Source organism: Sphaeramia orbicularis, chromosome 12 (genome assembly GCF_902148855.1).
Source record: "Sphaeramia orbicularis chromosome 12, fSphaOr1.1, whole genome shotgun sequence".
Classification (NCBI taxonomy): domain Eukaryota; kingdom Metazoa; phylum Chordata; class Actinopteri; order Kurtiformes; family Apogonidae; genus Sphaeramia; species Sphaeramia orbicularis.
The window spans coordinates 75376709-75390970 of record NC_043968.1 but is presented as its reverse complement, the minus strand read 5'-3'; the positions used below and the strand labels follow the sequence as shown (position 1 = coordinate 75390970).

Genomic DNA, 14262 nt, shown 5'->3' with positions numbered 1-14262 from the left:
ACACATGGTGTCCCGCTGATTGAACATTTTTTGCAACTCCATCAAAAATAGGTTCGTAACAAAATGTTCAATCGCTTTTTTTTTTTCATGCCCAAAGAGGAATAAAAACACTCAGGAATCTTGATTAAGGTTCTCATAATTCATGCATGAAAGGGTTAAGGGAAGTCAGTGCAATTTTAACAAGTGGTTCCAGGCACAACAAACCCCGCCCCTCAACACATATTGTAGTTTATTTTGGCATCAATCCAGCTGATGTCACTACGTCTATGTGTGTGCTGATGTCATATCAATTACCTCTATATAGGTGCCAAGTTTGAAGTAAATTGTAACGAAATTGATGTTTTTATAGATGTGAAATTTCGCTCATTATAAGTAAAAGGGGGGAAAAATATTTTAAAAATTCCAAAAAATTTGAAACATAGATCTACTTTTCCCAAAATGTAATGACATCTATTCTGCATTACTGGCAATCTATAAACCAAATTTAGTATGAATTCAACCAATAGTTTTGCTGCTACAGACATTTGAAATTTCGCCCATTTTAAGTAAATGGGGAAAAAAAGATTTTAAAAATTCATAAAAAATTTGAACTCTGTCCTACTGTTCCCAACATATAATGAGATCTATTCTGGATCACTGGCAATCTATAACCCAAATTTGGTATGAATCCAACCAAATACTTTGCTGCTCGAGTGTTAACAAATAAACAAACAAACATTCAGACTGAACCAAAAATGATAACTCTTGCCTCCCCTTCGGGGCGGGGGGGGGGGGTGGGGGGTAACAATATTCTGCCAGTTACTAAACGTTTTGTGTATTTATAGATCCACTGTGATCTATTAGTTTTAATGAACATGTGTAAATGATAAACTGAGGCAGAATATTGTTAAAATTGCACTTCAGAATCTTAAGAAATTTCAGGTTGTTCATGTTGTTCACATTTTTAAGGAAACTTTGTACATGTAAATAAACACTTTCACAAGGTAATTTTACTTATTTCACTGTTATTATTTTACTGGTCTGGCCCACTTCAGATCATATTGTGCTGAATGCGGAACAGAATTAAATAACTGAATTAAAATCTAAAAAAAGTATATATATATATATATATATATATATATATATAAAAATAAAAGAATGTGGAACTGAACTAAAATGAGTTTGACAGCCGTGATTTACAGCATCAGCCACTGCACACTATGTTTATGAAACATGGATCTAATGACTTAGACTTAGACAGACTTTATTTGTCATTAAGATTTCCATCCAAATGAAATTACAATACAATGGCTCAGTGCACAACAAGAACAATGACACTCTTTATATAAAAGGATAAATATACATATTAAAAATAAAAATAGAAAAACTTGAATAAAAGATAAATAAGGATAAATATCTAACTATATTCTAAAATATTGCACGGTACTATCTAGAGCACAGGTGTCAAACGTGCGGCCCGGGGGCCAAATCCGGCCCACCAAAGGGTTTAGTCCGGCCCTTTGGATGAGTGTGTGAAATGCAAAAATTCCACTAAGACATTAACAATCATTTTAGTTCAGTTTCCACATTCAGACCAATATAATTTAAAGTGGGTTGGGTCAGTAAAATACTACGGTAATAACCTATAAATACTCACAACTCCAAATTTTTCTCTTTGTAAATGTAAACATTTTCATATATTTACACTAAAACAAAGTATAATTTCGCAAAAACTGTGAATAACCTGAACAAACATGAACCACCTGAAATGTCTTAAGAGAAGTAAGTACAATTTTAACAATATTATGTCTGTAAATGATAAACTAAAGCATAATATTGTAAAAATTGCACTTATTTATTCAGTTTGTTCATGTTATTCACATGGTTTTGAAGGGTAGTTTGTAGATGTCAACATTTTCATAAAGTAATCCTACTTTTTTCACACTAAAACATAGAGGGAAGTTTGGAGTTGACACTATTTATATATTATTATGATGTTATTTTACAGGTCCGGCCCACTTCAGATTAAATTTAGCTGAATGTGGCCCCTGAACTATGATGAGTTTGACATCCCTGATCTAGTGCCATTGCAGCTGCAGCCGACCTGGGCACGGCCATCTAATGCTGCCCCTTGTTTCACTGACCCACATCCAAACCTGTCCACCTGACCACCTTAGACTGGGAATAATTTATGAGACTTTTTTTTTGCATCTCTCATTATAAAAAAAGTAAATAATTTAAAAGTATAAGCGCTACAGTTCACCAAGAAAAAAACACTGAGTACCAAACATGCTTTGTGTGGGAATATAAATACAAAAAGGAGGAAACATGTCTAAACTGAAAGGACTGTAAAGCTAAATGAGACGGTGAAATGCAAAACAGAATAATCACCTCCAGCAGCGTCGAAACATAATGCTTCCCATCAGTCACAAAAAGCACAAAACGGCCAAAACTCACTCCTCTGTGGACAAACAGGACCTTTTTCTGCAGGGATAGAAGAGACAAGAGTATCAGAGGTTTGGCAACAAATGGACTCACTGTTTTAGTCATAACATCATTACTCAACTTTTTTACAAGGCTTTATAATTTCTACTCTGTCAGTCTACAAACCGGGCAGTTCATTATTCATTCACACATTAAACTAAAATTATTTTCGTCTTTGAATGTCATTCTAAAGACATAGCGTATATGTCCCGAAAAAAAATAGCAATCGGACTTTCTGCAATGATAACTTTAAAAATAGTGAATCGATCAAAATGCAATTTCAGGGCATGAAAATATAACTTATTACCTCCATCTTGCAGAAAACCACATTTAATTTGCTTCAGTGGTTACGGAGAAATGTGGATCTTTGTAAAACATGTCAGAAGTCCCTTCCCTCCAAGTTTTGCAAGGAGACACGTTGTCCATTGTGTTCATTGTGTTCTCGCACAAAAATATCTGTTTTGAAAAATTGACTGCTTGTTTCTTTTCATTTTCAACTAATGAAATGAATAATGAAATAAATGAAAAAGGAAGCAGATTTCTGAGTTTTGCAAACGTTGGTAAGGTGTGAAAATGAATGATTAAAAAAAGATATTAAATTATTATTAACACAATGAATGTTCTCTGTGCAGGAGTTAGTTACTGACCAACCATAAGGAATTTGCAGTTTGAGAATTGGAACGGTAAGAATCCAAATGAAATTTTTGTCAACAGATGCTAGCTTCTTGGGGAACAAATGCAAAATGGTAATTGACAGATCAATACATCTTCCAACAACAAAACCTCACACGAGTACACACCATTGATATAATGTTATGCACAGAATTTGAATTCATTTGTTCGTTGCCCTGTCAGCTGTGAGCTAAATATTGTCATTCATATGGATGTCTAGAGCATGCAAGAGCTGAACTTGGAAGAAACGAACCCATGACATGTTTTACAAAGACCCACATTTTTCCGTGACCACTGAACCAAATTAAATGGGGTTTTCTGCAAGATGTCGGTAACAAGTTATAGTTTCATACCCTGAAATAGTATTTACACTGTAAAAAATGACTGTAGAATTAATACCAATAAGTTGTAAAATTGCAACATAAAAAAAACTAAGTGACAATACAAAGCAAAGCTGTTTATTTGAAAAGATTTTTGTGTTAACGATTAAATCAAATATAGCTGTAGTTTTTACAGGAAGAGTATGTGAACAAAACCAGATTTGTATGTAGAGATGATGTATTTCTGTTGTTTTTAGAAAATAAAACTGTAAATTCAAAAACAATGTGGTGCCGTTTAAAATGCAAGACCATAATGTTGAAATAACAGCCCATTTGCTTTTTTTTTTTTTTTTTTTAATAAAAAAGTTATTTAAAAAAGTAAATATTTACAATTTAACATTTTAAACTTGTAAATTAATGGGTTGGTGGAGTTGGTAGAGCGACTCGTCCTATAACACTGGTCTACAAGGAAAATGCCTCCAGAATAAAAGTCATGAAATTTTACCACATGAGAGTCACTGATAAAGAAAAATCAAGTCAAAAATGCTGGTTGGCTGAACTTTCCAAGATACAGCCTTGGGTCAAAATGTGAAATTCAAGAATTAACGAGAGAATGGGTTTGACTCAAAAGGAATATTTGTCTCAGAGCTACAAGATCTACTTCAAAACACTGTCTGCACATTAGAATACATTCACTTTACAGGTTCTATTTAGTGGAAGATTTATAAAACTATTATATAAATGTACATAAACCAATATATATGTGTAATAACACTTAATCGTATACCTTGAAAACATGAGCAAACCGGCACTTTTGTCATTTATTTTCCAACTAATCTTATTAAAATACGTAACATTTAGCACATTTAATGTCTGAAGCAAATCATTTCTAAAAAATTGTAGACCAGTGTAACCAAAGGGTTGATGGTTCGAATCCTGGCTCTGACTGTCCATATGTTAAAGTGTCCATGGAAGACACTGAACCCTAAATTGTTTCCAGTTGGACCTGGTGGTTTTGGAAAGTGCTTTGGACACCATGAAGGTGGAGAAAATGTGCTAAATAAGTGCAGTCCATTTACCAGTTAAATCCAGTGTTAAATCTACATGTTTAAAATGTTAAATCTACATGTTACTCCGTAAATATGTTTACAGTTGGATATGTTTTTTTACAGTATTGTTCTGGAAACCACAGCTGCCAGTTTTTTCCTGTAAAAACAACAGGATTATTTTTTTTACAGTGTAGATCGTTTAATTATTTAGAAAGTTATCATTGCGGAAAGTCTGATTGTAAATTTTTTTGTTACATATTGTCTATCTATCAAACAAAATTAAGACAATATGAAAACTGCACATTAAAGAAGAAATTTGGATTCATTTGGACATGTTTTTCATTGCAGACCTGTGTTTTGTTCCAAACAATGTTGAGATTTTAGGACTAGTAATGAGGCAAAAACTTTGTGTGTTTTGATGTGTTTGAAACAAGTGATGTAAAAACAATTTATGAAACAAATAAGGACCAGCGATTTATGATTTGGGGTGAAAAAAAAAAACATTCAAAGGTTTGAAAATCTCTAAATAACCATAATTTATCTGTAAGTGACAGAACAGGGCACCACATTATGTTGTTGGCGGTCTATGTCAAGTACTGCAATATGTAGTTACATCAAAATGTCTAAAAGATGCTTTATGTTAACAGTATTTCCAGAAGTTCATTTCATTTTTTTAATCTTGGAGGTATCAGTGCTGGTCCGTCATATAATAGAAATGTGTCTGATTTCTGTCAGGTTGACCAGACAAAGCATTCAGTATCTGGTCCTCACACTGTCTGCAATGCAAAACAAGTCAATTAGTAAACGGGTGCTTCTGTGAAACTGGGTTTATTTTAGTATCTGTCACTTTTCCATCTTTTTAGACCCAATAATAAAAGGTAAATGTAGATATATTTCCCCCCAGGATGGACCTAATGATGACCGAAAAGGACAGAGTTTATTTTAATGTGAAATGTTGCTGCAAAATGGACAATCTATGCTTGATATGTACAGCAATTATGTGTTTTGTGTAGAAATGTAGGGTAGGTTGAAGGATGGGGTAAGGGGGCGGGAGATTATAAATTAAACTTCATCCTGCTCCTTTTCGAATGTTGGACTTTTTTTTATATAATCCTTTTGTTGTTTGGTTTTAATGCAAATTCAAAACAAACAAACAAATAAATCTCAGTTAAATGCAAAAAAATTACACTCTTGTTCTGAGCCATCCCATAATTAATGAATTTTTAATCAAATATTGGGTCCAAAAAAAGGACCCAAAAATGGACATTAAATCTCCCTAGGTGTCAGTGCATTAGATGTGAAAACATGTGTGTAAATGGTCTTCTGCAGACTATAAATAAAGACACTGTGTTAAATGTGTCGATCCCAGTGGTTTTTCTAATCCGCACATGTGGGTTTTTCATCAGTCTCAGTCTCATTCCAAGTTTGGTGTGGAACCCATTGTGTCCACTTGCGTTACATGCAGAACCTGCCCAGTTAAACGCATATAAATCGCAAATAATTTTGCAACAGCGGCCATTTTTGTGAAACACTCTGCCTTGCATAATTAGTTCAATTCCTAAAATGCACCTGTGAGAGAATATTCAAAAATGTAAAATAAATAAATAAATAAATAAAAAAATAGTAGTGTGTAATTTTCTTGTCCTTTTGACTGTTTTACATCCAAATTTCTGTTTTAAAAATAATGTAAAATAGTATAAAAATGTGTTTTATCTGAAAAATAGTTTCTCTTTTATCTCCGTAAGTATTTATTTTTATACTCTTGATCTGAGCCATCTCAAAATTAATGAATTTTTAATAAAATATTGGGTCCAAAAATAGGACCCAAATATGAATATTAAATCTCCCTAGGTGTCAGTGCATTAGATGCGAAAACCTGTGTGTAAATGGTCTTATATAGACTATAAATAAAGACACTGTGTTAAATGTGTTGATCCCAGTGGTTTTTCTAATCCACACATTGGGTTTTTCATCAGTCTCAGTCTCATTCCAGGTTCGGTGTGGAACCCATCGTGTCCACTCATGTTACATGCAGAACCTGAACATTTAAACAAATAAATCGCGAATGATTTTGCAACAGCGGTCATTTTTGTGAAACACTCTGCCTTGTATAATTAGTTTGATTCCCAAAATGTACCTGTGAGAGAATAAAGAGATATTTAAAAAAAAAATAGTAGTGTGTAATTTTCGTGTCCTTTTGACCGTGTTACATGCAGATTTTTGTATTAAAAATGAAGTATAATAGTATAAAAATGTGTTTTATCTGAAAAATAGTTTCTCTTTTATCTCAGTAAGTATTTATTTTGATACTCTTGCTCTGAGCCATCCCAAAATTAATGAATTTTTAATAACATATTGGATCCAAAAATAGGACCCAAATATGGACATTAAATCTCCCTAGGTGTCAGTGCATTAGAAGTGAAAACGTGTGTAAATGGTCTTCTATAGACTATAAATAAAGACACTGTGGTAAATGTGTCGATCCAAGTGGTTTTTCTAATCCACACATGAGTTTTTCATGAATCTCAGTCTCATTCCAGGTTTGGTGTGGAACCCATCGTGTCCACTGGTGTTACATGCAGAACCTGAACATTTAAACCCAAATATATTGCAAATGATTTTGCAACAGCGGTCATTTTTGTGAAACCCTCCACCTTGCATATTTACTTCGAATTCCCAAAATGCACCTGTGAGAGAATATTAAATTTTTTTTAAAAAAAAGTAGCACATTTTTGTGTCGTTTTGATCATGTTACATGCAGATTTTTATACAAATGTGTTTTATCTGAAAAATAGTTTCTTTATCTCAGTAATTTTTTTTTTTATACTCTTGTTCTGAGCCATCCCGAAGTTAATGAATTTTTGACAAAATATTGGGTCCAAAAATAGGACCCAAATATGAACATTAAATCTCCCTAGGTGTCAGTGCATTAGATGCGAAAACATGTGTGTAAATGGTCTTATATAGACTATAAATAAAGACACTGTGTTAAATGTGTTGATCCTAGTGGTTTTTCTAATCCACACATTGGGTTTTTCATCAATCTCAGTCTCATTCCAGGTTTGGTGTGGAACCCATCGTGTCCACTCATGTTACATGCAGAACCTGAACATTTAAACACAAATACATCGCAAATGATTTTGCAAAAGCGGTCATTTTTGTGAAACACTCTGCCTTGTATAATTAGTTCAATTCCCAAAATGTACCTGTGACAAAATAAAAAGATATTTACAAAAAATAGCGTGTAATTTTCGTGTCCTTTTGACCGTGTTACATGCAGATTTTTGTATTAAAAATTAAGTATAATAATATAAAAATGTGTTTTATCTGAAAAATAGTTTCTCTCTTATCTCAGTGAGTATTTCTTTTTCAAACAGACCCAAAGTGCTTCCAAATCTGCTTCAAAACATTAATCTACATCTGGTTTGAATTTTTAGCCCCATGTCCAGTTTCATAGAAGCACCCAAATTTAGTCTGTTTCTGCACATTTTCCATACTGTCCCAACTTTTTTTTCTGAGTTTAGGGAAAGGTTTTTGAGGCCAAACTTCATGCTAACCTGCTCCAGGTCCCGCTGTGTGAACTCATAGAGCTTGTGATTGGTATCGTTGGAGAGCACCAGATCCCCCATTGGGATCCCCCTCCGTGTGTAAACCAACCAGCTGTCCTCAAAGTCTGAGTCGTCATCCCGGTAACGAAGATCATTGACAGTCACCAACTTCTGACCGTCACGTGCCACATGGAAAACCTTATCGACCACCCTGACAGGTCTCTGATCGTTGACGAGCTGCACCGAAATATTAAACATGTGCTCGTCCGGGTGTCTGTCCTCCTTCTTGCTGGTGTGTTTGTGCGGTTTGAAAACCAAGATCTGGAACGTGAACGAGTCCTGCTTGGTCTCACTGTCATCGTGAACATACATAATCCTCTCCTCCATGATATCCTGATTGGTGAACGTCACTACGTGGTCATTGATGGAGGTTGAATTGGACAGGTTGATCCTTCGTATGTGTCCGTGTCTTGGACTCGCTGTGATGCTGTACTCCACCTCCCGGTTACTTGCCGTGTGAGTGAACAGGACATCTTTAGTGATGACTTTCCGTCCCCCCTCCAGGACTGAGAGGCCTTTATTTACCACCGTGACGGCGTTGGACTCTGCTCTGATGTTAATTCTGAAGTCGTAGCTTGTGGAGTTCGCCTGTTGTGAAAACACCTGGAAGCTGAACGTGTCTCTGGTGTCATCGTGGACCCGACTGAGGAGCTCGTATTTTACCAAACCATCTGAGATGTTCTTCTGGCTGAAGGTTGAGCTCCTATGTAGGACTTGGTCGTCGAGGTAAAGCTGTCCTTTTTTAGGAACCGTTAGGAGCCGGAAGTAGAGCTCACTTTCATTGAGTTTGACACCCTTGGAAATGGCGTGAAGGTCCTCAGAAGTGAAAACAGCCTCGTGGACACCGTTGAGCTCAGTCTTGCTTCGTGTTACCTTGAAGTGGATCCAGTGCACCACGATGCGGAACACAACCTCCTCTGTAGCCAGTGAACCGATGCTGATTTTGCATTTGAAGTGATCGGTAACGTTGCTATGAGTCTGAAGGCCGTGGTACGTGTTGAGGTATCTGATGCGTTCCTTCTCTAGAAGTTTCTGACTGAAGGCAATGATCGGTTTCCAGTCACCGCTCGAGTGCAGCCGCTGGAGCTCGCCGTACTGTGGCGGCTGAATAATGTCGTAACGGACTTCTACTGCCTGGTCCGGTACATTAAGTTGTACTGCGAGGTGACTGGTTGAAATGACTGCAGCTCTTCCTTGGCTCACCTCCAAGCCCGTATTGTTCACCAGTTTGTGTTCAAGCGCTACAGCCATGATCCTCAAAACTACGGTGTTGCTCACCTGCAAAAACAAGGGAAGACCGATGAAAAATTAGCAAAGTTAAGAAGTGAGACGACGGAAAAGTAGAGGAAATGTGGAAGAGGGTGGATAAAGAGAAGGAGAGGAAGATCAGAGGAGACCGGAAAAAAAATTACAAAAAGTGAGACAGTGATGCTGAAATGGCATGTTTTTTTTTTTGTTTTTTTTTTAACCCTTTCATGCATAGTGGTCACTACAGTGGACAGTTATTCTCCAGCTGTTCTCTTGCACAGGTTTTGTTGTTTTAGTTGCATATCAGCCAACACAGTGGACGCTTATGCACCATCCCATACACTGCAGTTCAAACCATTACTGTAACTTTATGTTCATGATAAACCTGATCTGCAGTAACATGTTTGAGTGTAAATCAATTGCTAATTGTTATAAGACTGTAATTAACATTTTTTTTTTTTATATTATCTCCATGAAGTGAGTAAGAACTAGTATTAGAGTACGATAAAAGGCGAGAAAACATCAGATTAGCTGCATCAAAAATGCTTTTGTTTCATAGTTTTCACACAGTTTATCACTTTCTGATATTGCATTTTAAATACACGTTTGCTTCAAAAATTAAACACATGGTGTCCAAATGAGTGGACATTTTTGTAACTCCATGAAAAATAGGATAATTAAAAAAAAATAAAAATCAATTTCATTGTTTTTTTCATGACTAAAGAGGAATAAAAACACTCAGGAGAAAAAAATCTTGACTAAGGTTCTCATAATTCATGCATCAACGGGTTAAAAAAACGTTTTATGTCTAAATCTATACAAATCCATAAAACATATTATTGCTAATTTGCACAAATGTGACATACCTAAATTCCATGTTTTGTGAAACCATAATTAGTCTGTCCTTTTTAATTATGACATATTTTCTGTTGTGGTAGAGTCAAGATTATTTGAAATTCTGATATTTATTCTTTTTTTGTTATATTTGACAATGAGGCCTATAAAAATCTAAAGTTATTATGTAATCTTATTATCTTTGATAAGTTGCCATTTGTTGATTGACGGTTTAGACTAAATAGTGATCAGTTCTGACCTTGATTGTTTGATTCCTTTTTTTTTTCTTTTTTACTTGTCTTTTCCAGCATCATTACAGCAGAATGGTGGTCTGACTCCTTGTTGCGCTGAACATATTTGCTTTGCCAAGGGGAACTTCAGAAAGTATATGAGGCTCCCCTTGATATTCTACTGTCTTTATTTTGGGTTTCGTTGACTGTTCGATTTCAAACAGATCTTTAGTGCAGCTGTTGACAACACAAACCGTATAGAAAACAGAGGTGATTTGTGGTTTTAACTGTGACTGTGTGGCTAAAAACAGAGCTAAGTTAACAGAGCTATGATGTAAACCACAGGTGTCAAACATGTGGTCCGCCGAAGGGTCCATTCCGGCCTGTGGGATGAATTTGTGAAATGCAAAAATTACACTGAAGATATTAGCAATCAAGGATGTGAAAATCATTTTAGGTCAGTTCAATCTAATGTGGGTCAGACCAGTAAAATACTATCATAATAACCTATAAATAATGAAAAAAGTTATTTTTTCTCTTTCTTTTTAAGTGTAAAAAAAAAAAAAAAAAAAGGAAAATTACACAAACATGTTTACATTTACAGACTAGTATGTGGAGTTGTACCAATATTCTGCCTGTTACTGAATGTTTTGTGTATTCGAAGATCCACTGTGATCTGTAAGTTGTTAGAAAAATGATAAACTAAGGCGAAATATTGTTAAAATTGCCCTTATTTTTTAAGCCGTTCATATTTGTCCATGTTATGTTAAAGCACAGTTCATAGATGTAAACATATTTATTTTTCACTCAAAAACATAGAGAAGACTTTGGAGTTGATATTATTTATAAGTTCTTATCCTATTATTTATATTATTTTACTGCTCCGGCCCACTTTATATCATATTAGACTGTATGTGGCCCCTGAACTAAAATGAGTTTGGCACCCCTGATGTAAACTATCAGCTGATGCAGCACGAGAAGATAATGAGACACTGTTATTTTGACAATCGGTCAAAATAACCAGCTGTGAGTTTCAGTTTGAAGAACAAAACTTGATGATACCACATTACAAATATGAGAGAACAATGAGCTTTGTACTTTATTCAGTGTTTGAGACAGTCTGTGAATACGTAGTGTTGTTGGTGGTTTTGGTCCTAAGTATGTTCTGGTAAATGACTTCCCCCTACTGTTGAGTTTCAGTACTACATATAATCACTGGTGTAGTCCAGGGTATACAGCAGTGTACGAAGTATACCTCCATATTTTTCAGTCATTGTGTATACCCACTTCTAAATCTCCCCTGATGTGCACCATTCAGTCTTATCTGCAACCAAATTGCCCATGTTTTCCTCTAGGATGGTGAAGCCATGACCCGCCCTACTCTGCCTCTAATTGGCTAGTACTCACTGTCTTCACTGATTAGATTGGTTAACTTTAGGCACGAGGACTAATGAGCCAATCAGAAGCACAGTAGGGTGGGTCATGCCGAGGAAACTAGTGCTGTCCACCTCTGGAACCTGATTGGACACCTCAGTTGCCAGTTCCACCTCAGTTGATTGACAGGTCACTGCACGTCTCATTGAAAGAAGCGCAATTATTGGAAATGTGAACAAGAAAGGCAGAATAAACGTCTTTTAAGTGAGTGACACATATTGAGAGAACCTACTTTCATGGAATGCATAATTCTGAGGTAAGTTTTAAGGTGGTTTCAGAATGAGTCACTGTTTTAAACTATATGACTGCATATTTAGAGGAGAGATGTTGTCGCCAATAGTAAAATTGTGCGAGTAGGCTAATGTTATGAAAGGCTAACGTTATGAAAGGCTAACGTTATCCTATGTTTGCCTCATGTTGATTCCATTTCCATTCATGCAGCTGCTTGTGTGACCAGTTAAACCCACAAACTGCTCCTGATCAAGTCATGATAATCTTATAATAGTGAGCAAATACTACTGATGGATTTTTGGGTAAACTAAATAGAGTAGTCTGACCTGTCACTGTTTGTACAACAGTGTTTTTCTGGACTACTTTAAAATAAATTTTTTAAAAATGTGTGTATACCCACTTCTCCAGGGACTGCTACACCACCACATATAACCCCTGTAATAAGTCTAAATCCTTCTTTCTATGGACTGTAGTAACCTTTCCTCCTTTTATATAGTTCGCTTTACTTACCTTCTGTCCGTCGCTAACCCTTAGTCCAAGTCTGGAGGTAGGAGCCCCACTGTGGACGAAGTAGATCTTATCCTCCTCCAGATCATGCCATGAGAACAAGTTAATGGCCCTGGAAAAAATAAAGAGACAGACGATAGATCAACAGGAAGGCTATGTTTAGCTTTAAAGCTCAAACACTTTAATAAATATATGACTGAACATGTATCTTGATTATTAATTCATGATTATTTAACATTTACCCTTTTTACTCTCAGTCCTGCTGCAGGGTATTGGCATCAGTTTGTCTGTCTGTCCATCTGAATATGCAAAAACTTTGGTGTGCACCAGTAGTTCTTGAATGTTCAAGACCCAAAAGCATGTTTGAGCAGATGTAAAAGAGTTGAAAGTTTATTTTGCAATCTCAAAAGTTTTCGTTATGGACATTCACAGTTGTTTCTGTTAATAAATATGCTAAAAACTTTAAGTTGTTTTTTTTTTTTCTTTTTTACTAAAACACACTGTTTTAATAATAATAATAATAATAATAATAATAATAATAATAATAATAATAATAATAATAATAATAATGGATTGGATTTATGTAGCACTTTTGAGCATTTATTATTTACACAGTCGTGGAAAAAAAATTAGACCATCAAAAGTCATCAAAAACAATGGTTATGCAATCAAGTACTAACTCCTGTGTGTATCATGTGACTAAACAGACAGAAAAGAAAACATGGAATGTCTAAAAGCACTGTTTTTGTCAGTTACCGATGTAAGAACTGACGTGATTTTGGTTATTGTGAAGAAAACATGTTAAATGGATAGATATCAGCTCTGAAATTAAACTATTACGAGCTATTTTTGTTGTTATCATTATATTTGTCCAAACAAATGTACCTTTAGTTGTACCAGGCATTAAAATGAAAAAGAAATTGAAGAAAACAAGGGGTGGTCTAACAATTTTTTCCACAACTGTAGGCTTGGACAGAGTTTATTTTTGATGTGTAATATTTTGTGTCTCGTGGAGGTGTGGACAGAGCTTAATTTTGATATGTGTAACATTTTGGAGTTATTTTGTCATGTTGTGGTGTCAGTTATGGTGTCTAGGAATTTTTTCCGCAACTGCAACAATGATAATTAATGGCCAGATATTGAAAATGTAGTTCTTCCTGAAAACAAATGTGCAAAAGAAATGGCTAAAAAGACATTTTCTGACACTTTTAGTGGAAAGAAAAAAATGAAGACACCTGTTGTGTGTCCGAGTCCTGTTATAATGGCAGTGTTAAAAGGGTTAAAAAAAAGAAAAGAAAAAAAGATGTGTGACATGCTAAACCAGTGGTTCCCAACCTTTTTTGACTCGTGACTCCATTTTAACATCACAAATTTCTGGCGACCACAGACATTCTCAAGGGAGACTTTTTTTTTTGCTAAATTTAATTTGTTTTTGATCATGTAATAGTTTGCTATACTATGTTGTAAATAAAGGTTAATTTTAGATGACATTTAGTCTATATAATGTATATTATTCTGGATGGAGGCAGAAGAGCCAGGTGTAGATTACTGCACAAAGGGAGAATTTTATTTTCCTTGGTCAGGATATGTACAGTCAGTCCAGCTTGGATTTACAAGGCTGACAATTAATACTGAACAAACAAGAACTCAAACTATGAATTATGAA

General features: G+C 35.2%; 1 protein-coding gene across 1 annotated transcript in view; it reads right to left on the bottom strand.

The window, feature by feature from the left end:
• Nucleotides 1-14262, bottom strand: part of LOC115430434 (chondroitin sulfate proteoglycan 4-like) — a 76005-nt gene that overhangs the window by 41274 nt on the left and 20469 nt on the right. Inside the window, 3 exon segments of the mRNA XM_030150435.1 lie at nucleotides 2371-2463; nucleotides 8062-9390; nucleotides 12600-12708. Coding sequence (XP_030006295.1) covers nucleotides 2371-2463; nucleotides 8062-9390; nucleotides 12600-12708 — 1531 coding nt within the window.